The sequence below is a fragment of the Ictalurus furcatus genome, chromosome 28 (genome assembly GCF_023375685.1).
Source record: "Ictalurus furcatus strain D&B chromosome 28, Billie_1.0, whole genome shotgun sequence".
Classification (NCBI taxonomy): Eukaryota; Metazoa; Chordata; class Actinopteri; order Siluriformes; family Ictaluridae; genus Ictalurus; species Ictalurus furcatus.
Window position 1 is genome coordinate 13,934,235 of NC_071282.1, and position 27,949 is coordinate 13,962,183.

A 27,949-nucleotide genomic window follows, 5' to 3' on the forward strand; every position below is an offset into this window, starting at 1 on the left:
TTGTCAAATTACACCTTGATGATCCTCAAACCTTTTAGGAGAATGTTCTGTGGATGAGTTGAAAGGTGAACTGTTCGGAAGACAGGAGTCCCGTTACATCTGACATAAATCAAACACAGAATTCCACAAAAAGAACATCATACCTACGGTTAAGCATGGTGGTGGCAGTGTGATGGTGTGGGGATGCGTCGCTGCTTTAGGGCCTGGGCAACTTGCAGCAATTGAGGGAAACATGAATTCTGCTCTCTACCAGAAAATCCTAAAGGAGAATGTCGGTCTTCAGTCAGTAAGTTGAAACACAAGCGCAACTGGACTATGCAACAACACAACGATCCAAAGTATAGGAGTAAATCCTAGTACTGGAAGTAAGTGAAAGACTGATCTCCAGTTATTGGAAGTGTTCGATTGCAGTTATTGCTGTTAAAGGTGGCACAACCAGATTTTATGTTTAAGGGGCAATTAGATTTTCACATGGGTAATAAGTGTTGGATAACTTTTTTTTTTTGTTGCTTTTTTGCTTCAGTAAAACTCCGTACTCCAGTTTCCTCCCCCAGTCCAAAGACATGCATGGTAGGTTGATTGGCCTGTCTAAAGTGTCCGTAGTGTATGAATGTGTGAGTATGTATGTGATTGTGCCCTGCGATGGATTGGCACCCTGTCCAGGGTGTACCCCGCCTTGTGCCCGATGCTCCCTGGGATAGGCTCCAGGTTCCCCGTGACCCTGAAAAGGATGAGTGGTATAGAAGATGGATGGATGGATGGATGGATGTGTTGTGTTTACTCAGGTTGCCTTTGTTTTATGTTTTATTTCGTTTGAAGATCTAAAACGAATTAGTATAATATATATACACAAAAACAGCACTGTATAACTACATTGTCCTTCATCTTTTTTTCTTTTTCTTTTCCTCTCTCTTCTGCCACAACGTGTGAAGTGTTTTTAAACCAGTTTGTGTTTGGTTGCACACGTGTATTGCAAAACTGAGAAAACTGGCAGTCCTAGCCTCCTGTAGTATGTCCATGTCGTTTTTATTACCCAGCGCCATTAATTTTCCTGACGTCCTTGGCTTCTGTATTTCCCCTTTTGTCTTCAATACAAGTTATCCAGAAGCGTCAGGGCTTTAACATTATAAATCAAACCACTTATCACTATTCCTCAGTGTTACAGAAATGGCCTTGAACAGACCCCAGATGTAGAAGAGGTTTAGATGTTTGTACACAGTTTGGAGTGTGAGCATTGTCCTTTCACTGCTGTAATCTTTGTAACAGTTTGTGATGTAATACTAAGTTGTAAGTCCAAATTATGATGAGCTTGCTCTTTGTTTTGTTTTTTGTTTTTTTTGGCGCTTTTTTTTTTGTCTCCCCTCACTTCTGCTAACTTCGACGTTGTGCAATTGTTGTCTCTAGGTCAAGAGTCTTTGCTGCGATTGAGAAATCACTCGAGAACTCGATGAACACTTGACCCCCCCACCCCCAGCTCAAATCCCCTCAATCTTTAAAATTGCAAAAGTACATTTTTTTTCTCTTTTGAACCCTGTATGTTTGCTTAGCTTTCATAACGGGCTCCTTTTTACTTCCTGGACCATGTTGGAAATGAGTCTTTATTTACATTTATGTGGGGAAAAAAAATAAATAAGCGACAAGGTTGTGTTTGTGGTACTGCAGCAGATTTTGCTTGAATCCTGGCAGCCACCAAAGCAGGGCACAGGAGACACGGCAGACCTGTAAGCCGGCTTAGAAACTTGGCCACTTGCCCTGAAGGTCGTTTGCAGTTTATTTGCTAAATTTGATTAGAGTTCTGAGAACGAGACTTTTAAAGGGAGGCGTTTTCTCGGTTCGTGATTTGTGCTGCATTGCAGACTGAGGAGAATTTCTCTGGATGTTAAACAACTAGTCACGGACATACAGCAACCCACATGGGCTTTTTTTAATTATTATTTTTTGGCTAATAATTCAGGTCTCGGTGCCTGTACCCCTAATGTTGTCTGGTTTTGCTTTATTGATTTTCATGCTACAATCTCTTGGGGCATCGGTTCCTAAACCTGCTGTAATTGGTGGATCATGTGAAGATAATAGACATGTCAGCACGAGTGTTTGTGTGTCTGTTATTGACTTTTTTTTTTTATTCTTATTACCAATTCACTGCATTTCAAACCACCTAGAGTAAGACTGTGTTTCTGGTTTGGGTTCTTGGATATCTTTTTCATCTCGCCCTCATTTCTTTGTAAGGCCCTCATTCAGGAGGGCACTTATGTTTTTTTGTTTGTTTGTTTATTTTTGGTATGTCTGCTTTCTTTCTGATCATGTCTTTCTTGTTTGTGTGCAGGAGTTCACAGTTTCAGAGTACCGTAATGCTCACCTGCAGGACCAGCAGCAGCGTCGCAGGCCCTCATTGCTGTCCGAATTCCACCCTGGAACCGAGAGGTCTCACACACGCATGCACTCTACATTGCATGATCCAATGTAGGAATAATAATCCCTTTCACGCTACCAAAACCAAAGTTTTAACTTTAACTTTAAGGACTAAAGATTTTGTATTTGTGCCGCGCAGGCCTCCGGAGCGCCGGCACGGCTATGAGCAGCAGTTCCACACCGTCACTGCCCAGCTGGAGCACGAGGCCATGGATGCCAAGCGTCCTCGTATTGAGGGCGCCAATGAAGCCCACCTGGCCCGTGCACCACCCGCCAGCGTCGTCCTGCCGCTACTAAACCCCATGCAGGACGGCCTGAGAACCCCAGGAGAGATCAAGAAGGTGCCACACACCGCGATACTATTAATATTCGTATCAGAACGTAATCCAGATGATCGTGTGCAGCTGCTTCACATGTGGCATGTTGGTTATAATCACTTACAGTACTCTTAATTCAAACCGTATTGACACATGAATGCACACACTCTCTCACACACACACACACACACACACACACACACACACACACACACACACACACACACACACATACGGTATATGCGTGCTTCTATTAGCTCCAGGTTTTACCGTGCCCTGAGGCAGCAAAACTTTGGCCTGAAATGACTGAAAGAGTAAAACTGTTTTAAAGTTTTGCTAGCGTAGTTAGTTTATATTTTTCTGAGCTTAAATGCAAATCACAACAATGTGAATTACGGTTAAAATGAAACAGAAACTTGTTCAACGTTGCCATATCAGGAGGAAATCCTGTAAATGCGCCATTTTCGCATCACCTTCCTTAGGATTTGTGATTTGACCCTGATCTTTTGCAGTCACTACATTTCTTTCATTTTGTGGGAAATGTGGGGGCTATTAAAATAAGTGCTGTTTTTATTAGAAATGTAGTTAATAAACATGTATTAATATCTATGTAAATAAATGAATAACTAAGGATCAGTAATGTTTCTGTGCTTCCTTGTTTTTCAATTAAATCTATATGATCTGTGCTATGATTCGAAAACAGCTTAAATCAGACCCAGTTTTCTTTTGTAGCATTTTAGCTCTGTGTGTCCTGTGTTTCGCTTTTGGCCAATGATGCATCACGACAAACCGTGTTTACATTCTCACTGCATCTGCTGTTTAGAGTGTGGACCGTTTATCTGGACGCATTTTTGCTAGGGTATAACGTTATCTGCACTACAGAATGTAAAGTACAAGTATAAACAGGGTTTATAAAACTCGTTACTGGGTAATATAACTATGTTTATCTCAGCATCTGTTGCTAAAAGCTAAAACTGTCAAAATGAAATGAAAGTAGAGGTTCAGTACGAGTGCTGTGGGAACGTTAGTGTTTGTGTGCATCCTGTTTTGTTAAGAATTTAAATTTTTTTTAAAACATTTTTTGCTATTGCGTAACATGTTTACATTAGGCTTAATCCGTGTCTGAGAGACTGTCCTCATTTGAAATCTCTGTGTCTTCCTCAGGAGAATCAGTTCAGTGTGAAGCTAGAGGCCTCATCCCCAGGAGGAGGGATTCAGGCCATGGGGGAGGAGCAGGACGCGTCTCCGTCCAAGCTCTCCAAAGAGGAGCTAATCCAGAGCATGGACCGTGTGGACCGTGAGATTGCCAAGGTTGAGCAACAGATATTTAAACTCAAGAAGAAGCAGGTGAGCAGATCCAAGGCCTCGGTTTGTTTCCCAACTTTCTGAGGGATTTCGTTTGTTTGGCGAAGCTTATGGGAAATGTACACACTTGGTGCAGCAGTTATTACAGAGACTGCCACATCGACAACTAATCGATCTCGCGTACACACACACACACACACTTTTATTACTTTATATACTTCATTAAAATTCAGTTTTTTGTTTATCTCCACAGCAAGTAACCCGTTTTACTGTTCATCAACACATCATAGTATTAGAAACACAAGACGAGGTGCACCTGTGAGACTGGTAGCTCATTAGCTAAATCCACTCACCTTCTTGTGTTGGCCATGGTGGAAAAAAACTCTCTCCTTCATCCATCTGTAATCTCTCTTTGGAATTCCACCCTTATTTGGCTCAGCTGCCAGTCTGGAGATTTTTCCTACCCAGCCCCTTTTCATTTTTCTTTTCTTTTTTCCTCCTGCTTTGTCCTGCAGAAACATGCCCAGTTTATCTTGCTTTCTTTCTTTTTTTTCCCCCATTCTCTAACACACACTTGCATTTGTCATATACATGTAAGGATAACTAATAATACAACCTGATGATATTGATATTCATAACTGTATATCACAAACACATTACACAGAAGGCATTTGAGGAATCTTGCAAATCAGAGAACAAAGTCACCAAAAGAATAATAATAAAGAAACAGTCAGTACTGAATATCAGACTGGTGGCAGTGCAAAAAAGCTGAACTTGTAAACCTGCATTTAGATGTATGCATTCAATATTTACAGTCTCTCTCTACCACTGATACGGATCAACAATTATCTGTCCATTCAAATGCTCTCTAGAATCTGAAGTTTCCCCTGTCCCGCCCCCCGAGCAATATATAAATCACCTTGTCGAAGTTACAGCTTAGCCGGGGCCGTGAGGTAAGCTAAACGCTATTGGCTATTTTAAAAGGGGGAGGGGCACTCAGTATGTCAATACGCCCTGAGTTCCTGTTTCAGTGGAAAATACATCAACACATCGAATAACGCTGCGTGTTTCAAGGGACTTCACGGGGACTTTAAAGCTGCTCTGCGTAATCTCATGGTAGAATGTGCAGCATCTTTAAGGCGAATACATCCGTTGTCTTGCTAGGCGTGCTCCATCATGATGGATAGAAGATTTGAAACTCTCTAGCAGTGTCTTGTATATCCCAATACGTTGCCCATCACTAGTCATATCCAGTCCATGGTATTTTTCATATGTATGAAAATGTTCATGCATCTGATCTCATCTGTGATTGCACAAAGCTTTCTTTCAGTCTAAAGTGCTTGAAATACAAGCCATAGCTAAATCTGAGCTTAGGAAACACACAAGTTGCTGACTCTTGCATTAATGAAGGAATGTAGTATGTAAACTGCCCCTGCCTCAGTGTGTGAGATGAAAAATGTTTTGCATCTTCCAGCAACAACTGGAGGAGGAAGCAGCAAAGCCGGTGGAGCCGGAAAAGCCAGTGTCTCCTCCCCCCGTGGAGCACAAACACCGCAGCATTGTCCAGATCATCTACGACGAGAACCGGGTACGAGACACAACACAGACATGCTCACGTCATTCACAGCTTTTGTGATAGACTTCCTGAACTATGACCTAGTTTCACTCTTGCCTTTTCGTGCATCACTAACAGACAGTTCCACCACAGGCATGTGAAAACCTCTTCTTTATTCTATAGAGTGCTCAGCAAGTGAGGCGACTGTTAAATCGGATGGACAGAAACCGCAGTCCAGACTTGTGTCTCATGGAGTTCTCTGTGTGTGGGGTGTTCTATCTGTGCAATATGATTGTCAGTGAAGGACACACAGTTCTGTAGTCCTTTAATCTTTTTTCCAAAGCATTATGGGGGACCTGTATAAGCAGACAAGGAGTGATAAAGGCTGAGGGCACAGCAGAGTTGGCTGAACTCCACACAGACAGTAAATTCCTTTCCTAGGGGCCACACTACTAGGGATTACTCCTAACAAGAGCATGAAGGGAGGGAAAAAAAAACCACACGCTCATGTTTCAGGAGGTACGACATGGATGAAGGAAGGTGTGTGGTGTCTGGGCTGTAGCCTGGTTTATTCTTTGCACCGCGATCTGTGGCACTTTAGCTTACCTTCTCTTCCCCCTTGATTTAAATTGCTTATGAATGCCCGTGTGGCCATGCGCATTTTACTTCCGCTTTCCAATTAGCGGTAATTCGGGGGCAGCAATTGCGTGAATGGTGGGTTCATTATTATTATTATTATTATTATTATTATTATTATTCTTAATGAAAATCAACAAAACAGTACAATGACAAACTCTCTTGTATCAAATGTAGAACTTTTGAAACCAAATCTTCTACCATCGTCGTGTCAGTCAGCCCGCCTCACTTGCGTCGCGTGATAAATGAAATCTGATCGTTCGGCTCACGCTGAATTGAGCAGACGCGTTCGGTTTTTAATTGTAGCGTCCGTTCTCAAACTGAACTAAACGATTTTATATTAGTATAAAAAGGCAAAACGACTGTGGGGCGGTCGAATTATTAGAACATAATACACACCCGAGGTGGTAATGCATCCGCAACGAGAAGCGGCTTGTACAACAGTTACCACACCTCAAGACATTTGTCAGATTTTTGTCCTTAAAATGCTTTTGTGTGTGGAATTTTAGAGCTAGTGACAGAGGCTTGAGCCATTGATATGCAGTTATTGGGGAGAGAGAGAGTGTGTGTGTTCAGGTTTATTTTTTCATTTCATGCTGATTAATATGAAAATGGAACAAATCAACTCAAAATTGATAGGCCTACTTGTTCACAGGGTTTTTATTTTTATTTTTACACTGTTGCTTAGCAACTGGGAAATATAGTAGCTGAGGGTAGACTAGCTAGCACTTTGATGATTTTCCATGATTAAATGATGTAAAGGTGGTAACAGACCAGCCATAGAGTCTGGCAATGTTGAGAAACGTCAGAGTTGTGTTACAGTTTTGAACTGTTGTGAAATTGTAAATCGTAAACCTTTTGTGACCGTCATGAGCCAGAATCGTTCACAGGAAATCTTCACGTAAACACGTTGCGAAAATGGTTGTATTTGAACATCTCATGGCCTCATTACAGTGAGCCACTCACCACTTCCCCGTGCCTTTTTCCACACCCTTTCCGAAACGCATTCCCAGGCTTCGAAAGCCTGTTCTGTAGGCAGCATTAACCAAGTGTGTGTCCTTGTGCTGCAGGGTTACTGTAGTTCATCTGGCCTTGGCTTTCAGAGCAGGAAATCCACACTTTAAATAAGCCCCGCTCTCTGGCTGTAGTTTCCTGGTTGAACTAAATCGATGGCGTTGTCAGAGATGCATAAAACCTCGCTGTATAGACTGCAGTAACTGGTTACGTCCTGCCAGGTTGCTGAAAGACACTTTTTATTTCAGAGCGTCTCGCTTTCTTCATTTCTCTGTCTCTTCATGTTTAAACAGCTGTTGCTGCCTGCTGGGTGATGCATCCGTCACACCGCAGGTCATGCTACACTGTTCATGCAGAAATATTCTTTCTCTCTCTCATGCACTCTTTTTTTTCTCTCTCTCTCTCTCTCTCTCTCTCTCTCTCACTCACTCTTTCACACACACACACGTTACTGTTCATTACTTCCCTGGCACACAGGGCATCCTTTTCTGCAGTGTATGCAAATACAAACTTGTGGTTTTTACTTTAAATTTCCCCTTTCACATTCGCTCAGCTGCAAATGACTTTTGAGAGTTTGTGTGAGCGTGTTCGTGTCATGCGCTGTTGTTTAAGAAAGCTGGGCTCTGGTCTAGTGACCAGTTAAAAAAGACAGACAGCAGGAATGAATTTTGTAGCGCTCCCCGTTCTTAGGGAAAATATTCCAGAAAATACAAACGCCGTGCTGTTCATACAATTAAAACATGCGGCCTAAAAACGTCCGGAAGTCGTAGCACATTGTTCTTCTAAAACGAGACGTATTTGTGCGTAGAGTAGATATATGATAGGTGTGGGAGGTAAAACATTGAACAGAGACCTCATAAAAATGTCCTGTGGACAGAAGACTTGTGCTGTGAGTTATTCATACTGATAAATGATGCACAACATGACCAGGAACTAAGGTTTTTTTTTTTTTTAACACTCCTTTAAACAAAGATCTCACTTTTTTTTTTTTTTTTGAATGCAGGTGCTTAAAAATATGCACAAGCAGTAGAAAGTATGCAGGATCCATCTTAAGTTTCAACAAAAGCATCTTAATTGTTACACCATGTGGTGTGATCATACCTTTATCATCTGATGATGGTGCTGTGACACTTGAAATTGACCTCTTTTCACCAAGCACTGGTAGTTTATTTATATTTATTTGTTATTATGAGCAGGGGCTGAGTCCTTTAAAAAAAAAAAATTCTTAGAAATAATGGTCATCCAGGAAAAATATAAACTGTGACTGATGGATGGATGATAGATGGATTTGAAATTGAATTTCCCCTACAGGGATCAGTAAGGGTTTATTTTATCTTATGGATGGATGGATAGGTGGTGGGTGGGTGGGTGGGTGTGTGTGTGTGTGTGTGTGTGTGTGTGTGTGTGTGTGTGTGTGTATAGGGATGGATGGATAGGTGGTGGGTGTGTGTGTGTGTGTATAGGGATGGATGGATAGGTGTTGTATGTGTGTGTATAGGGATGGATGGATAGGTGTTTTGTGTGTGTGTATAGGGATGGATGGATAGGTGTTGTGTGTGTGTATGTGTGTGTATAGGGATGGATGGATAGGTGTTTTGTGTGTGTGTGTGTATAGGGATGGATGGATAGGTGGTGTGTGTGTGTGTGTGTATAGGGATGGATGGATAGGTGGTGTGTGTGTGTGTGTGTGTGTGTGTGTGTGTGTATAGGGATGGATGGATAGGTGTTTTTTGTGTGTGTGTGTTTGTATAGGGATGGATGGATAGGTGGTGTGTGTGTGTGTGTGTGTATAGGGATGGATGGATAGGTGGTGTGTGTGTGTGTGTGTGTGTGTGTGTGTATAGGGATGGATGGATAGGTGTTTTTTGTGTGTGTGTGTGTGTATAGGGATGGATGGATAGGTGGTGTGTGTGTGTGTGTGTGTGTGTGTGTATAGGGATGGATGGATAGGTGTTTTTTGTGTGTGTGTGTTTGTATAGGGATGGATGGATAGGTGGTGTGTGTGTGTGTCTATAGGGATGGATGGATAGGTGTTGTGTGTGTGTGTCTATAGGGATGGATGGATAGGTGTTGTATGTGTGTGTATAGGGATGGATGGATAGGTGTTGTATGTGTGTGTATAGGGATGGATGGATAGTTGTTTTGTGTGTGTGTATAGGGATGGATGGATAGGTGTTGTGTGTGTGTGTGTGTGTGTGTGCGTGTGTGTGTGTATAGGGATGGATGGATAGGTGTTTGTGTGTGTGTCTATAGGGATGGATGGACAGGTGTTGTGTGTGTGTGTGTGTGTATAGGGTTGGATGGATAGGTGTTGTGTGTGTGTGTGTGTGTGTGTGTAGGGATGGATTTATAGGTGTTTGTATGTGTGTGTATAGGGATGGATGGATAGGTGTTGTGTGTGTGTGTGTGTGTGTGTGTGTGTGTGTGTGTATAGGGTTGGATGGATAGGTGTTGTGTGTGTGTGTGTGTGTGTGTGTGTGTGTGTGTCTATAGGGATGGATGGATAGGTGTTGTGTATGTGTGTGTCTATAGGGATGGATGGATAGGTGTTGTGTGTGTGTGTGTGTGTGTATAGCGATGGATGGATAGGTGTTGTATGTGTGTGTATAGGGATGGATGGATAGGTGTTGTGTATGTGTGTGTGTATAGGGATAGATGGATAGGTGTGTGTGTGTGTATAGGGATGGATTGATAGGTGTTGTGTGTGTGTGTGTGTGTGTGTGTGTGTGTGTGTATGTGTGTGTGTATAGGGATAGATGGATAGGTGTTGTGTGTGTGTGTATAGGGATAGATGGATAGGTGTGTGTGTGTGTGTGTATAGGGATGGATTGATAGGTGTTGTGTGTGTGTGTATGTGTGTGTGTATAGGGATAGATGGATAGGTGTGTGTGTGTGTGTGTGTGTGTGTGTGTGTGTGTGTGTGTATAGGGATGGATTGATAGGTGTTGTGTGTGTGTGTGTGTATGTGTGTGTGTGTGTATAGGGATAGATGGATAGGTGTTGTGTGTGTGTGTGTGTGTGTGTGTGTGTGTGTGTATAGGGATGCATTGATAGGTGTTGTGTGTGTGTATAGGGATGGATGGATAGGTGTTGTGTGTGAGTGTGTGTGTGTCTATAGGGATGGATGGATAGGTGGTGTGTGTGTGTGTCTATAGGGATGGATGGATAGGTGGTGTGTGTGTGTGTATAGGGATGGATAGATAGGTGGTGTGTGTGTGTATAGGGATGGATGGATAGGTGTTGTGTGTGTGTGTGTGTGTGTGTGTGTGTGTGTGTGTGTGTCTATAGGGATGGATGTATAGGTAGTTGGATAAAGGGGTGGATGGATGGGTAGGTAGTTGGATATTGGGTGGGTGGGTGGACAGGGAGTTGGATATTGGGTGGGTGGATGGACAGGGAGTTGGATATTGGGTGGGTGGATGGACAGGGAGTTGGATATTGGGTGGGTGGATGAACAGGGAGTTGGACATTGGGTGGGTGGGTGGACAGGGAGTTGGATATTGGGTGGGTGGGTGGACAGGGAGTTGGATATTGGGTGGGTGGATGGACAGGGAGTTGGATATTGGGTGGGTGGATTAATATAGAGGTGGATGGATGGGTAGGTAGTTGGATATTGGGTGGGTGGATGGACGGGTAGTTGGATATTGGGTGGGTGCATGGACGGGTAGTTGGATATTGGGTGGGTGGATTAATATAGAGGTGGATGGATGGACGGGTAGTTGGATATTGGGTGGGTGGATTAATATAGAGGTGGATGGATGGGTAGGTAGTTGGATATTGGGTGGGTGGATGGACGGGTAGTTGGATATTGGGTGGGTGGATTAATATAGAGGTGGATGGATGGGTAGGTAGTTGGATATTGGGTGGGTGGATGGACGGGTAGTTGGATATTGGGTGGGTGGATGGACGGGTAGTTGGATATTGGGTGGGTGGATTAATATAGAGGTGGATGGATGGGTAGGTAGTTGGATATTGGGTGGGTGGATGGACGGGTAGTTGGATATTGGGTGGGTGGATTAATATAGAGGTGGATGGATGGGTAGGTAGTTGGATATTGGGTGGGTGGATGGACGGGTAGTTGGATATTGGGTGGGTGGATGGACGGGTAGTTGGATATTGGGTGGGTGGATTAATATAGAGGTGAATAGATAGAGAGAGAGGTGTATAGCAATGAAGACATGGTGGTAATCTGCTAGCTACTAGGCTATTTATGACGCTAGAGATGGCAGGTGCACTGCACTGATATGAGCTCTAGTTATACGTTACAGATAACATGGCTAACCTGAGGATTGACATGCCACAGTAGTTTGAATGGGTTTGAATCTATAATCCAACTGAATGTTTTGGATACACCCCTAACTGTTTATGTTCTCTTCTTAGAAAAAAGCAGAGGAGGCCCACAAGATCTTCGAAGGACTCGGCCCTAAAGTAGAGCTGGTGAGTGCGACATGTCTGATGCGACAGTTTACTCAAACTGTACTCGGTGTTCAGTGCTCCTGAACCCAGACAGCATTCCCTTTAATTGCTAATGATTAACCATTGTTTTCCCCACGTGTCTTTCTGTCACCAGCCCCTGTATAACCAGCCGTCAGACACTAAAGTGTACCACGACAACATTAAGACGTGAGTATTTATTCCTTTCCTGACTAAATATTTGTGAGAGTGGGCAGGAGCGTGGGTTTATCAAACACTGTTAGCCGATAAGCAGCGAGACGTGATGACGGGAGTGGAAGTCGGCTGGGGTTAAAAGCTCAGGGCGTAGAGTTTTTATGGCCAGAACACGTTCAAGCTAGATTTGATTTAAATGTTTTTTTTTTTTTTAAATGCTGTTTTTTTTTTTTTTTGAGAAAACACCAAATCTCTTTGCTGTTCTTTCGAAGTCATAAGCGATTGCTTTTGTCAAAATTGAAACTTAAAGGAATAAATCAGTAGCAGGTTTACAGTGAAAAATGTATTGAAATAATTAATGATGCAAATATTTAGTGTTGCAGAAACTCGACTCTATAAATGTTTTACTGTATGACTGCGAACATGCTGAGTAAGGTTTTATGAAGATAGGATTGGAGCACGGTGTGTCCTTGTTTGTTTTGTGTGTCTGCGTGTGTGCGTACACATGCACTAAGGTGAAGGTCGAGTTGTCTGGAATCTTATCAGTTTTGCGAATGAGCGTGTCAGTCTGAGAGCTGGGCATTTTGGCGAAAATATCATGTTCGGACACTTGGCTGCGTTTTCACAATATTTAGGTCTGCCAAAAAAGTGTCAGTGTAATAATAAGTAGAGTCACGACTGAAACATTTGACCTTGCAGTCTGTTAACTGTTTCTGACTAGCAGTGAAATCCAAATTTCATATTAATGACACAAAAAGAAAGCAAACCTAAACAAATCCATAAATTTAAGACTTGTTCTGTCAAAAAACAACAACAAAAAGGTGCCTTATAAAAGGTGGCAGAGTCTGTGGTAGCTGAACAGCTGCAGTGGCTGAGCTGCATTACTGGAAGATTTTCACTTTTTAGTCATTGTTGGAGATGCCAGTGATCTGATACCCAGGTGAACTGGATATCGGAGAGAGGAAAAAAAGAGTGAATTGAAGCCAATCCTGTAACAAATGGAAAAGATTGGAAATTGGATTTATTTATTTATTTATTTATAGCTGTATATGTGTACATGTAAACTTGATTGTACGTTTTGTTAGGATTTATTATAAAAAAAAGATTTTATATTTTATGATATATTTTTATATTTGATATCGAAGTGATTTTTATGTGAACGCTGCAGTTTTGTGCAAATCATGTTTTCAGATGTATATTTTATTTTATTCTGTTTTGTCCTGGGCTTCAGTCAAAATAGAAAGAAATATCACATGGGCATCGTTATCAGCTGATGCATAAGGTTTTAGTATGGGAAAAGTAAAAGTGGCATCGTGCCAGCTCTCGTTGTCATGTCATTTTCAAGTTTTCTCATTTTACTGATACGCGAGTTGGCCCGTTACCGAATAGTTTTTTGAAACTGATTCTGAATGAAAACATAACCCTCAAAGTGAAATGTTGATGAACTTTATTATGAACTTGTACAGTACTGACTTTGCCATGAAAACGTACTGTACTTTGTTTTTTAAGTGAAATATTCATATGTATTAACTATTAATAAACATTAAATAAAAGATATACATCCAAATTGAACCAAAAAGAAACTCCAAATAAAAATAGAGACATCCAGAATGAATTTGGAAAAAAAAAAAAAAAACTTCAAATAACACAACAAAATTTGGCAGAGATTGCGATTGCGAGATCGGTTATTGGTGCTGATTAATTGGCAAAAACCAATCAGTTAGTTGACCTCTAGTCAGTTCACAAAACAGACCCTATAATTTACGGGTGATTAGCGTTCATCAACATATGAAGTAGTTTTGTTTTGTTTTTGTTTTTTTGTTTTTTTTAAAAGAAGTATTGCACAGGTGTATTTAGTCTTTTATCTCAGTCACTGTATCAGTGCAGGCATTCTTGTACGTGTGTGTGTGTGTTCATTGGCATCTAGCCATTGCTGTGAAACGACATTGTTAAGCAAATATTTTAGTAGCATCCAGTAAAATATTAGCAGAAGAAGAAAGGAAGCCTTACTGGGACTAAGGTCTTATTTTTTTTATAACCAATAAAATGTTATCCAGCTTTGTGTGCCCTACACATAAGAGAGAAAGACCGTCTAACTAAACAGGAAGTGATGTGATTGCTCCATTGAAGTTGACTATGTCGTGCATTACAAGAACAAGCCCTTGCGAGTTTAATTTATAGAGTTTGATTAAGGAGTGTATTAAAGTTAGCACAAGCATGATGTGTTGATGATTTTTTATTTTTTTTTGCTATGGCAACAGAGTGCGTCAGACTTTGCTGTAAGATCACTGTTTAAGTGTGTCAGGGGTTGTGTGAATGAGTCCATGTGAGCATGTGTTTTTTTTTTTCTTTTCTTTTCTTCTTTTCTCCATAGAAATCAAGTGATGAGGAAGAAGCTGATTCTGTTTTTCAAGAGGAGGAACCACGCACGCAAACAGCGGGTGAGTGTGTGCATACGTGTGTGTGCGTGTGCACACACTTGTTTGCACTTTGAGAAAGTCAGAGACGCTTCTCGATATTAATGATGCCATGTCTGATACCTTTGTACAGCAATCAGCTCACTTTAAAAAGCGTGTGCGCTGTGTGTTCTGCCCCACTTCTAAACGGCGTGTGCAGACGTCCATCTTAATTCTAGCGTAATGTAATCCGGTATGGTTTAAAACCCCTCTCACACACACACACACACACACACAGTGCAGAATGGTCAAGCTCCAAGAACAAGTGCTGTGTTCCTCTGATCTAAATATACCTCTCAGACCACATGTGGAAGTCATTTGGCTGTGGAGGGTGTGTGTGTGTGTGTGTGTGTGTGAGACCAAGAAAGGTATAGCGCAAGTTGCTCCATAATGCCGAGACATTTTTGGATCCTGAACAAAATAGCCTATTGTCGAGCTGGCACTTCACCAAGCATATTGCTTGTGGTGTATTTAAAGGCACATTCTCATTACAAGCCATTTTGCACATTGTTTGGCTTTGTTTTATTCGTTCTTTTCCCTACCGTGATGGTTCACGTTCCTGTTTGAATTTGTATCGGTCGTGAGCGGAGGCCCGCCCTAAAATAACCTCGCGTGAGAATATTTTTTGAAAGCGAGGAAAAGCTTCACGAGACGATCCATCATTGCAGTAGCTATTAAAATGAAGACTTCATCTCAAAGATTATTTGCTCTGGAGGTCGGCTGACAGCTCGTCATCTGAACGTGATTAGGCGGAGGAGGCGAGAAAAGGCCAAATGCATAAATTTTTAGCTGTTTTTGTAGCTGTTCCTGGCACAGCTCTACCGAGAGACATGCGAATGCCGGAGAAGAGGCTGTAGTGATGTGTGTGTGTGTGTGTGTGTGTGCACTGTGGATACTTGAACCTTCTCATTACACTCAAATAGCCAGGTGTAAGATAGTTTCCGACATAGGATGGGATATGAATCTGGTTCACGGAAAAAATCATACCTGTAGCATTTTAAAGAAAAAGCCAGACGCGGGACGCTTCAGCACTGAAACGCGAACGTATCTGTAGTTTACGATTAGCTAGAAATTGATTACCCCCACCCCACCCCCCACCCCCCAAAGTTAACCCCCCCTTCCTAAATATGTGTCTCTCTGTGTGTCAGGAACAGAAAATCTGCCAGCGCTACGACCAGCTGATGGAGGCGTGGGAGAAGAAGGTGGAGCGGATGGAGAACAACCCACGGCGCAAGGCCAAGGAGAGTCGCACGCGCGAGTACTACGAGCGCCAATTCCCCGAGATCCGCAAGCAGCGCGAACAGCAGGAGCGCTTCCAAAGGTCAGGCCAGCGCCATTACCCTCGTCCTGAATTCCCAGCATTCCCCAGAACGCTTCCCTTCCAGGAAATGTGAAAATAGGCTGGCCTGGAAACTCGTTTTGTGGACATGGGGCCTCCTAGGAGGTTACGCATACGCAAAGGCACCCCGTCATAGCGATGTAACTTGCAACGCGTAAACCGAAAGGGTGCAGAGCTGAATTCTGAAAGCAAATAAATGAAAGAGGCGGTCAGCTTGCCTTTTTAGAGGCAAGGTCAGAGGTCATGCATGTTGTGGTTCCTGGTACAGAGGTAGACAGACTTCTCTGAACTGAGCACAGTGGAGAACTTCGCACTACACCGGATCCCCCCTCCCCCGCCCCCCCTAGAAGTCAGGATTATGTTTGGATTCAGATTCTTCTTTTGATGCACAGTGTAGGAATTAGTAATGTTTTCATCTACTAGCTTTTTATTCTCATTTTATATTTGTGCATAAGTAACCTTAACTATACACAAGATCTCATTCCAAACGGGGGGGGGGGGGGTCAGTACCCTTTCAGTCTTGCTTTTCTGAATATTTCGGCGGAAACATACCCACTAACGCGTTTCGTATCAGCCCTTATAAAGCATTCCGTCACCACTTCACTTCAAGACCTTCCAGTTCATTTGGTTTACCTGCCCGTTCATTGACATTGCAGTTTGTTTACACTTGACCTCTGGCATCAGTTTAGTAGCTCTTCCTGGCTCTCCGCAGGCTTTATTTCCGCCCATTCAGACTCTGACCTCTGTCCTGCAGGTACTCTGTTACCTGTGCACCCATTGTTTAGAGAAGAGAATTTTCTCAGTGCCAGAGGTCAAAGATTTCTGAGAACCTCACACCATTAGAACAGTTCTGGAAAAAAAAAAAAAGTCAGATGTAGCGGCTCACTGAGGCCGAGCGCATCAAAGACTTCTGCTGGAGCCGAAGCCACGGGTTGGCTTTGTTTCGGATGTGACGGTAGTCACTGGCAGGGGAAGGAATTAATGATGACTATAGGGACTTGACCATCATCCACAGGAAGATGTTTGTTCTCAAGAGGTCTCGGTTAAAAACCTCTCCTAGGAGACCCACTTCTCTGTGCCCTACAGGAAAGAGTACAATAGAGAAATATCCTTTTTTCCACTGTTAGTGGCGTGCTTGTGGGATCGTTCTCTCTTTCTCTCTCTCTCTCATCCTCCATCTGCTTTGTCTTTCAGGGTGGGACAGAGAGGCACGGGGCTGTCTGCCACCATAGCTAGGAGCGAGCACGAGATCTCGGAAATCATAGACGGCCTCTCGGAACAAGAGGTAGGTCAGGGACACGCCGCGAATCCTCTCACTAGGCCCTGTTTTTAGATCTTCGACGACTTCCCATTGACGTTTGCGCTTAAGGGAGTCTCTGTCACTTTCTTAAAGGAATACTCTGATGTTTTTACTTAACCTCTTATTGAAACTCTTATTCTCATCAACCAAGAATTTCCCAGTTTCCTGCACTAACCCAAATAAATAAATAAATAAATAAAACCCATTAAACCTGTTTATTTGAAACTGCCTTTATAATGGACGTCTAAAGGCAGTCGTCTATACAGCACAATTTTACAGCTAGAACCTTCACTCACACACGGATACTCTAACAATAAAAGTCTTAACGAGACCGACACGAGAGTGCGCCTTGGCAACAGTGGATCAGTAATGTAACGAGAACACTTCTGCGTTTGTGTCTACATTGATAACACTAATCATAAGTCCTGTCCTCTTAAAAAAATGTCTTTAATAAAAATTCCCATCCCATTGTACTGATTTCCAAATGCCTTTGACTGAAGATGTGTTTTCATCAGTGCAACTGCCCTTAGATTTCTATTATAAGAGCAGCTGTTGTGCCGAGGTTTTCTTGTCTGTGTTGGAAGATAGAGATTAGGTTGAATACTGTGTTAATCCATTTTTAGATTTTCTTAGATGTGGCCTCGGAGACTCGTGGGAGTCCGTCACAGGCTGCAGGAGCAGCGTCTACCCAGAAAGCTTCACAGTCAGCAAAAAAATACTTGAAGCACTGTAACGGAAACAATAAAGTACTTAACATTTAACAGTACACTTATTCGCAGTGATCAAATCAAGTTTTTTTTAATGTAGCAACGACTCCATCTGTATGTGACAGCTGGTGTAACATTTTCTAGCAGCTGAGCGAGTCACTATCACTCTTTATGCATAACGTAAGAGAAATAGACTAATCGTAGAAATAGTTTTTTTTTACATTTCTGTCGGTACGCCGACGAGTACACGGAGAAATGATCACTCTGTCCACCCATCAGAACAACGAGAAGCAGATGAGGCAGCTATCCGTCATCCCTCCCATGATGTATGACTCGGAGCAGAGGCGCGTGAAGTTCATCAACATGAACGGACTCATGGACGACCCCATGAAGGTCTACAAGTCTCGGCAGTTCATGAACGTCTGGACCGAGCACGAGAAGGAGATTTTTCGGGAGAAGTGAGTATAAGCAAGGCATTGTGGCTTTGGATTCGTTACAGTCGTTATCCTTCATTGTTTTACACATCAGCTGAACTAGAATACACACTACCGGTCAAAAGTTCACACACACTCATTCTTTATTTTATTTTTTTTTCTCTCCACATTTTAGAATATGACTAAAGTCATCAAAACTCTGGAGTAACGCAATCAGAACTATGGGAATTATTTTGTGGTTAAAAAAAATCAAAATAATTGAATGAAAAGAGTAGACACTCTTTTTGTCTAGAATTTCCAGAAATTTATTTTTGCCATTTTTTTTTCAACTAATTTCTTGAGGAATTTCCCTGAGATGCTTTTTAAACAGTATTAAAGGAGTTCACACCTATGCTGGACTCGTACTGGCTGCTTTTCGGAATATTTCGCGCCATGTCATCTGTTAAAAAATACGTTTTTTTGTAACTAAAACTTTCATTTTCTAATGAAAGAAATGAATACGTTGGCATGATTATATTTTTGTCTACAACACCGATTTCAAACATTTAATCACACCCCTTCAGATCAAAAGATCTTTAAGATCATGAGAAACATTTCAGTCGAATGTCCGCAAACTTTTGATGAGCCAGTCAGCATATGAATCTCGAATGAGTGACAGATGTTTATAACTGACACCCCATGGAAGCCCCGCCCCTTCCTTAATCTCACATTAGCAGGCTAATCTTTTTCCTGCCGGTCTCATCTTGACGCGATATTTTTTTCCCCCCCAGCTTTCTTTAGTCTATTAGTGTATGTTTAACTTGTACCAGTTCATATAGCCCTTGTGTCATTCTACGCATACTGCTACAGTCACAGATTTAAACCCCACGTTCTCATCTCACCCTTCCCTTCCATATATTATACTGCAGTCACGCGTCCTGACCGCACTGTATGAAATCTCAAGCTAATAGCTGTCTCCACAAATCCCAGTTTCTGGCGGAAGAGCTCACACTCCAGACTGGATATGGCCTCACGAAGAGTTCTATGGGTTGGAGAGCATTTTTATGGGCCAGACAAAACCCTGGGCGGAATAATGACTGAGGGATACGCCACACGCACACCCGCTAATTGTTTTCCTACTTTTAGATGTTCTCCCCCACTGTGTATTTTGTAATGAATCAGCTTGTCCTGTTTAGTAGTTCAAAAAAATTCACTCTTGCTTATGTTTGCTTTGCAGGTTTGTGCAGCACCCAAAGAACTTTGGCCTTATTGCCTCTTATCTTGAACGAAAGGTGAGTACTTCCTGTCTGTGCAGGCAGGTTTCCTGTCTCTCTCTCACTCTCGCACACGCACGCACACACAGAGCTAATGCAGCCATGACCCACCGGCAGCTCTGAAACCTCACAGTGCTCCCACTTCACTCCGACCTCAGATCAAGGCTTCTCCTGTAATGGGTAAGGTTAATGCTCAGATCTTAAGTGTGGAAAATCGATTTTCTCGATCGTAGAAAAACACTGCAGTTTATTTCCGACCTAACGTTTATCTCGAAGCGTGTCTGTGTTACCGTAGACAAGAATTTAGCCTTCCGAAGAAGAAACCTAAAAACTACAAGCATTGCATTACAGCTGTATGTGCGACAGCCCGTTCTTCTGGAGTCGTCTAATGTTCGGGTTCTGTCCGCTTATATCCTGAAGGTTTTGTGGTGTCCGTGTGGTCACACCAAAGACTCAGTAGAATTTGTAACGTGACTACCTCTGAAAAAGTAGTCCCACGTTATATGGATAGATTCGCGTAAATGTTTTTTGCGTTAAGAGTGAATTTGGAGTTTTAAAAAAACCCCACACAAACATTTTGTGTTATTTTCTCAGTGCAGGGAAACGTGTCCGTTATGGTCTGTGGTAATCACGCGTGTGCTGCAGATGGTAAAGGTCGAGATTAGCCTGAGAACACTGGACTATTTCTTTAAAGCACTTTCACAACGGCGTGTGCTAATCAGCGATTGGGTTCGGGATTGCTGTAACACTGTTGATCCCCAGTTTATCTCCAGTTAGCTAGAAATGCGTTAGGTGTGAGAGATGCAGTTTGACATCATCTTTAGGAGTGAACATACATGTGAACCTGAGTGCAGTCTAATTAAACCAACACACTTTAACGGAGTTTAATCAGCGACGCCTTTGTGATTTATGTATCAGTTGAGTATCAGTAATTGAGCAGCTCTTTCAGTGTGTGTGTGTTCTTGTGTGTGTGCTTGCTCTGTTAGCTACATGCTCACACTTCGTACTTCCTTTTCAGTGTGTCTCAGATTGTGTACTGTATTACTACTTGACCAAGAAGAGCCAGAACTATAAGACACTGGTTCGACGCAACTATGGCAGCCGACGACGGAGGAACCAGGTAAGTCAGGGCGAGTGTGTTTCACCGGTGTGAACGTGTATTGTGGTGTTATGCACTCTCTGTCTCTTTCGCTCTGTCTCTCTCTGTCTCTGTCGCTCTGTCTCTCTCTCTCTCTGTCTCTCTCGCTCTGTCTCACTCTGTCTCACTCCCTCTCTCTCCCTCTGTCTCTGTCTCTCTCTCTCTCCCTCTCTCTCTGTCTGTCTCTCTCTCCCTCTCTCTCTGTCTGTCTCTCTCTTTGTCTCTCTCTTTGTCTCTCTCTGTCTGTCTCTCTCTGTCTGTCTCTCTCTGTCTGTCTCTATGTCTGTCTCTCTCCCCCCTCTGTCTCTCTCCCTCTCTCTGTCTCTCTCCCTCTCTCTGTCTGTCTCTCTCTCCCTTTCTCCCTTTCTCTCTCTCTCTCTCCCTTTCTCTCTGTCTGTCTCTCTCTCTCCTTTTCTCTCTCTCTCTCGCTCTCTCTGTCTCTCTCTGTCTCTCTCTCTCGCTCTCTCTGTGTCTCTCTGTCTCTCTGTCTTTCTGTCTCTCTCTCTGCCCCTGTCTCTCTCTCTCTCTCTCTCTCTCTCTGTCTCGCTCTTTTGCTTAATATTAGTTATGGCCATTTTAAGTAATTTTTGTAGTCAAGGGCTTGAAACATTCTGAAGTTTATTATACGTCTCACACCGTACTTTTTAATCCGTTTATACTGTAGATATATGTAATGTTGTGGAGCAGCCATGGAAAAAGTTCCTCTTATCACCTTACCTTATATCCGCTATACCTAATCATTCCCTTCACCAGCTTCACTTTTTTATTTCTCCGTCTCAAACTTCATAAGACAAAAAAATACAGCTTGCCATGTTGGCGAGAAACCCGGAATCGTTCCAGCTTTGCCTCTGTTTCACAGTTACAAAGCGTCGACACTGGAGACTCCTTCCAAAAATGCCAAACATCCCCTTATAGAAAACTTCACATCGACTGCACAAGTCTCTGTGTATGCTGTTACTGTAGAAACGGTAGAAGACTTCTTGGAATGAGCGCTTTAGCGTAAACCTCGCAGCTGGAACTGCCCTCCGAGCTGCTCTTATAGAAAACGAACCAACACTCTGATTCTGACCAGTCAGATTTGCGAACTCAACATCACCGCGTTATAATATTTAGCAACCAAGCATAACCAAACTGAATAAGGACTGTGTATAGACACAGTCCTAATATTGTATTATTTTGCTCTCATCTTTCACATATATATTTTATATATATAGTTTATATATAAAGTAGTACTTTGTGGATACAAAGGGCATGCTGTGTGACGTGTTTCGGGAGCTCCTCCTACCTGGGCATGGTTGAGACGAAGTGGGAGGAGCTAGAAGAACAGGGCAGGGCAGAGTCGAGCCAAAAGTCCAGGAGGTATAGACAGTCGAGTGTGTTCCAGGCTGCATACAGTAAGTGTGTTGTTTCGTGTTGGGGATCAGTTGGATCAGGCCCAGCTCCAGTTCCTGGACTTCTGGTTCTGCCTGAGGCATGGAAATGATTTTTGTCTCTAACAAACAGCATTTTTATGGGTTTCGCTGAACAGTCTGACTTCTAAGAGGTTGTCGAAAAGTACTGTAAATGAAGCTTTTTTGAATCACAGTTTCATAACACATCTTAAGGCGTATTGTAGTTGTAATGTCTGGCAGTGTGAGTGCAGTATGCCATTTGTGCTCATGTCACAGGAGTAATGTGTACTCTGGCATCTGGCAGAAGTCTCGAAAAAGCCCTCTAGTGTTCAGCACGTACTATAGCTAGTGTGCCTTTATTTTTGCACACTAATACCTGTATGACCGCTACAGTACGTGTCACCTCTGTCAGTGTCACGGTTCTTAGTGAAAGAGTAGTTCGAGGTTAGTGAAGGAGCAGAGCGAGGAAAGAAAAATGCCATAGGAGAATAATAACTGTCGAGAAACCTTGTCCATGTCTGTGTTATTTGTGTGAGTGTTTTGGTTAAATGAGAAGCAGGCACTGTGTTCCCAGAGACCACACCCTCTTCATCTCGTCCTTCTCTCTTTCTCGCTCGCTTGCTCGTTCGCTCTCTCTCTCTCGCTCTCTCTCTCTCTCTCTCTCTCTCTCGCTCTCTCTCTCTCTCTGTGTCTTTGTGATTTATGTATTGCTGCACAGCGTACAAGGAATCTTTCATCTGCCTGCTACAGAGGCTTCATGCTGATTTCCAGGGACTACAGAGGAGGAAAAAAAGAGAGAGAGAGAGACATATTTTGATCCCTCCTCAGTACAGCTAAAATCTGTTTCTGTTTCTGCGATGGTAGCCATGTTTGGTAGTTTAAGTGTGCTGATGTACTCTGGATGGAGCTGCTGTGCTCACACACACACACACAGACAGTGGAGCAGGTAGGAGATCTGACGCCATAGGATACAGTTCAGGATACAGATGTTGAAGTGTGTTTTGTTTTTTAGCTTATTGCTTTCGGATGTTTCAAACATTTGGAGTGAAATGGGTTGTGAAAGAAAGGATTTTAGACGTGACAATTGTTCGTGTTTTTAATTAATTTCTCGTACTTTTTTTCTTTTCTTTTTTTCTTGCTAACGCAACATCTGGGTTTTTCACATTCTGCTTATTTATTTTTAATCTTTTGAGTCTTATTGTGTTTAGCGTTTAAAGTCTCACTCAATATGACAGCGTTTAGTCATTTTTGTTTCAGTGACTTCTACATCTGAAGGAATACAGGCGTATCAGTTCAGTTTATATGAAACTTTTAGTGCAGTAAAAACAATTTTGATGATTGAGTCAGTAAGAGATGTAATGAAAGGACTGGTGTAAGAATGAGAGAACAACTTTATTGCTGCTGCAGTGTTTATTCATACTTGTGTGTGTTACTGTTTGTATTGCTGGAGTTTGTATTGCTCAGACGTGTGTTGAAGCATACTTTTGTTGAGACAGAGAGGGGGTTTATGGGTAAGCGTGGCACGTAGAGACGCACTGAAATCCAAGCAGTGTGCCGTACTTCAGGCTAACGCTGATTGGACGAGGCCAGGGGGGTGTGTCTGGTTGTGGAAATGTTGTGACAACAGGGCAGGAACTTTGTTTCGTAGGTTTTCTGAAGGGATTCAGAGTGATATTGGTTATGTAATTGTTGAATCTGACTGCAAAACTGCTAGATTTTTTACATTTTATTTAGTAGTATAAATGAAAGTGCATTTTAGTTGAGGTTTATTGTAAGTAAGGAATGAAACACAACAGAGTGTGCGGTTAAACAGGGTGGTGTGATACCACGCCGAAATGGATTATATTCCTGTAAGAGCACACCCTGAAGTTTTTTATTCCTCTTGTACTACAGCGGTTTGCCAACGATTGCGATATTTTAACACTTTGTAATTTTTAACCATTTATGGTCGCGTTTCATGTTAGGCAGTGACTACGAGACAAGTTCTTGTTCTCACATTTGTTATAATCAGTGTTCTCTTACTAGCTTCTCTTTCTTAAAGGAAATAAGATTACATTTTTACTGTTACGAGGTGAGGTTTTCTTATGGGGCATAGTGGCTTATTGGTTAGCACGTTTGCATCGCACCTCCAGATTTGGGGGTGCGAGTCCCACCTCTGCCCTCTGTGCATGGAGTTTTTCTCCCTGTGCTTCCGGGGTTTCCTCCGGGTACTCGGGTTTCCTCCCCCAGTCCAAAGACATGCGTTGTAGGCTGATGAATGTGTGTGCGTGTGAATGTGTGTGTGATTGTGCCCTGCGATGGGTCTTCCACTTTGTGTGCCTCAAGTTCTCTGGGATAGGCTCCAGGCTCCCCCCTGTTATTAGTCTCAGATTATGTGGTGTGTTTGTTATACAAGTCCCTGTGAATGAGCTGTTGCCATAGAAACGATAATCTATTAGAATGAGCCCATTATTATAAAGCGGTCTGGAAACTGCTGTTTATGGAAAACGAATCCACACCTTCTGATTCAAGAATTCAGCAGCACTGTAGTATAATCTATCCTAGTATATAATATAATCTATAATCTATCTTTGGCTTGTCTTTATTTGTGGGTGAAATCTAAAAAAAAGAACTTAATAGTATAGTATCTGTGATTATAGTAAGTTGTGCTTCTCAGGGTTATTGTATCTCCTTCCTCTCTATTCATCCTGAATTCATTTTGCCGTTCGTTTTCTGCCCCCTAGTGGGCACATTCACGTTCACGGTTACATTCAGGTCTGAAGGAAGACAGACACCCATGTGATGCCCTCACGTGTTCACAAGTACACTGTTAACCGACTGTCCTCCTCTCTCCTATTCCAACAAGCTACTGCAGCACACTCCTTTCTTCCCCTGATCTCTGTTCTGTACAGTATATCCTTCCTTTACTTCCTTTTTTACTATTCTGGTTTCCTTTTCATTTCTCCCTCCATCCCTCCATTTTCTTCCTAATTTGGCCACCATTCAGCTCTCCCCTATTATACCAGGAAGGTGAAGGCTAACACGTGCTTGCTTTTGAGAAACATGAAACCAAGCCACCACACCACATTTCAATGCTATCCGTCCGCTTCCGCACACACGAGCTTACAAGGACGCCCGTGATTGGCTAGCGTTGCTGTGATCAACAGGAGAGAGAGAGAGAGAGAGTACACCTGTGACTGATTGCTGGAGAGCTGTGGCATCGTCGGGATTCGAACTCATGATCTCCGGACGATAGGCAAACCCTTTTCTGTTGCATCATTCTGGGGGTTAGTCTAGCACCTTTTGCATACTAATACTGAAAGTTGGTATGGTCGATGGTGATATTTTGCAGTAATTTTTAAATTGTTCAAACAAAATTGCAAAATTTTACTGGGTTCTTTGCATTTTGTGTAGCTTTGAGTATGAGCATAATTGATTCCATGAGGATTGATCACATGTCCTGTTTCCTTAAATCAAAAAAAGCCCCATCTTTGTCCTGAATGCTCTGAAGTTATAGACTCCTGATGCGTGTGTCTGTGTGTGAGAGACAGACAGGGGGTCTTGCTGCGCCACTGATCACCGAGACTACGTGAGCACCTGGTAGATGTGGAGCCCTGTCAGGAGTCCAGTATCAATAATTAAAAAGATATTTTGCTGAGTCCAGACCGACTCGTACACTGACCTTCCAGCACTGTGGAGGACGCCTGGAGTGATTCCTTTGCTATTTTGAGGAGAGACGGAGCACCGTGTTGCAAGAGGCTCCATTTTTGTTGTTTGTGACAAGGCAGAGCAGAAATTTATTTATTTATTTAAAGTCTGAGTGAGTAGACGGCTGCAGAAACAATAGCAGTGTCAATTCAGGGCTCCAGCTGACATCGCTGTGTTCCAAACAGATTTCTGTCTGGAACTTTTCCCCCCTCTCCCCTTCGACATGCAGAAAGGAGGGTGGGGAGAATACAATATGCAATGGTAGAAGGAAGGAACAAAAAAACAAAGAGGGAGCAGGACAGAAGCAGCTCTGCTGGTAGTTTGTGTGTAATGCACTCTTTGACATGCTGAGCTTCAGAAGGAGAGGTCTGTGTGTTTTGTGAGAGATGAGAGGACTAGTCACCGTCAACCCCCCCGTCCCCCCCTTCTTGCGTGTCACAGTGGTATGACCTGCTTTCCCATGACCAGGACAGGAACTAGAAAAGTTTGCCATACGGCTGTGAGTGCCAATCAAACGCCTCAGACTCTCAGCACCTGGCCCAACCCTGTCAACTCTGTGTGTGTGTGTGTGTGTGTGTGTGTGTGTGTGTGTGTGTGTGTGTGTGTGTGTGCGAGAGAGAGAGAGAGATGTGTTGTGATACGGGAGTGAGTGGAAGGTATGCTGTGGCAGTGTGGAGTGTGAAAGGGCTACAGTCTGGAGTAGAGTCTGAGCGGCTGCCGTTATCATGGTGTGTGTGTGCGATTCACTACTGCTGTGTCTCCAACTGCTTTACACACGCACACACACTGACTGACTGATCTTGAAGGTAGTGTGTGTGTGTGTGTGTGTGTGTGTGTGTGTGTGTGTGTGTGTGTATTCTCCAGTGTGCGCATGGCGGTTGTTGCTTATTATTATTATTATTATTATTATTATTATTATGTATGCTTATATATTATATTGTGCTTATGTATGCTTTCTGATTGTGTGTGTGGCTGGCGTTTGCTGGATCAGAGATCTCGAAGCTGCTCACACTGCCGATTTTTACTAATTTGACTTTTTTGTTGTTGTGATCACAAAATACCAAATTAAATGCTTCTCGTGTAATATAAATAAATGAAATATAAGTAAGCTTGAGTTTAGATATGAATAAGCTCTCGTGTTGATTCACAAATGAATGTAATTGGGTTGGTCCCTCCAAATTGTCCTGCAGTCGAGGAACACACTGATTATTGTTGGACAGAAACTTCTTTCTCTACCGTTGATCCACATTCCAACCCGAAGTCAGTCTTTGGAGGCTGTTGGGTTTCAAGTCTGTCATTTCCAAACTCAAATAAGTGCCTGGTGAATCAGCAGAAAAGGGAACGATTCAAAGCCTCCACTCGTGGGCTAAAGGAAAGGAGAATTTTACAGCCTCTCTCACACTTCCCCCAACCCCTGCCGATCAACACACCAGGAGTAAACTCATTTAAACCAATCCTCCATCCTGAATCCATTTAACACCTGATCGTTGACGTCGGAACAGTCAGAACTGGTCTACTGAGAGAGCTAAATGTACGTTATACGTTGCTGGTGAATGGAAGGAGCAAGTGAACAGCGTCTACTCTCGGAGTTTGCACCCAGGCTGGATCTGATTGACCCCTTATAATGAAGCTAGAACCAATTAGACAAATTGCACTGTCTAAAGTACAACATCTATTTTTCCAAAGTCCATGTTCAACATAATGCACTAAAGGAAATTAATAATAATAATAAACAAATAAACCTGAGCTTATTGAGAAAACGGTTTGAACACACATTGGACCAAGGATGTTATTTTTCACCCCTAGTGGAAGGGTAGACTCCGGGTACTGAATATAATATAGATCTGCACCAGCACACGTGTAGGATATTCTACATTCTGAACATGCTGAACAACGATAGCAGAGATGTTCGAGAACTGGTGCGCTCATCTCTGGTTCTGGATTTAAAGAGGCTCAAGGTGCCATTTGCAGGGGTGTTCGAGCCTCACTTCCTTGGCGTGAAGAGGAAGCCCAGCAGGAAACTTGACACCCATTCTGCCGGCTTGGAGGTCTGATCAGAATGGCACTGGATCCGAATGATCCGTGTGTCCAAAACGGGATGTTCCTAGAGCGGGCACGGGATGGCTCCGGTTTCAGAAAGCCTTATAACTGACCCACTCACCAATGTTAGAGCAACTGTAAATGATGGTGGACATACTTTATACTGACCTCCGTAGGTGCCCGAAGGACTCCTCAGGAGTTATGTAAACACCAGCAACAACAATACTGGACTGAAATTACAGGGGAAGCATCCAGCATGTTGTAGTATCCAGCTTGTTATTATACTGAGAACCCTGAAACTCCTCTGTCCTGAAGATTCTCCTGTGCTTGGAAACTTCATGAAGCACCGTCCTTACAACC

General features: G+C 42.8%; 1 protein-coding gene across 14 annotated transcripts in view; it reads left to right on the forward strand.

Annotated features, from left to right (window-relative positions):
* The window catches only part of ncor1 (nuclear receptor corepressor 1), an 84,593-nt gene that overhangs the window by 14,870 nt on the left and 41,774 nt on the right, over positions 1-27,949 (forward strand). For 9 of the 14 annotated variants that reach the window (XM_053617910.1, XM_053617909.1, XM_053617913.1 and 6 more), the window contains 13 exons: positions 2,324-2,460; positions 2,549-2,750; positions 3,891-4,073; positions 5,506-5,619; positions 11,617-11,673; positions 11,807-11,859; positions 14,219-14,285; positions 15,449-15,621; positions 16,834-16,924; positions 17,563-17,685; positions 17,926-18,104; positions 19,297-19,351; positions 20,352-20,453. In XM_053617910.1, coding sequence (XP_053473885.1) covers positions 2,324-2,460; positions 2,549-2,750; positions 3,891-4,073; positions 5,506-5,619; positions 11,617-11,673; positions 11,807-11,859; positions 14,219-14,285; positions 15,449-15,621; positions 16,834-16,924; positions 17,563-17,685; positions 17,926-18,104; positions 19,297-19,351; positions 20,352-20,453 — 1,536 coding nt within the window. The remainder of the gene's footprint in view (positions 1-2,323; positions 2,461-2,548; positions 2,751-3,890; positions 4,074-5,505; positions 5,620-11,616; positions 11,674-11,806; positions 11,860-14,218; positions 14,286-15,448; positions 15,622-16,833; positions 16,925-17,562; positions 17,686-17,925; positions 18,105-19,296; positions 19,352-20,351; positions 20,454-27,949) is intronic. The other 5 variants (XM_053617923.1, XM_053617921.1, XM_053617922.1 and 2 more) reach the window with 3 other exon arrangements.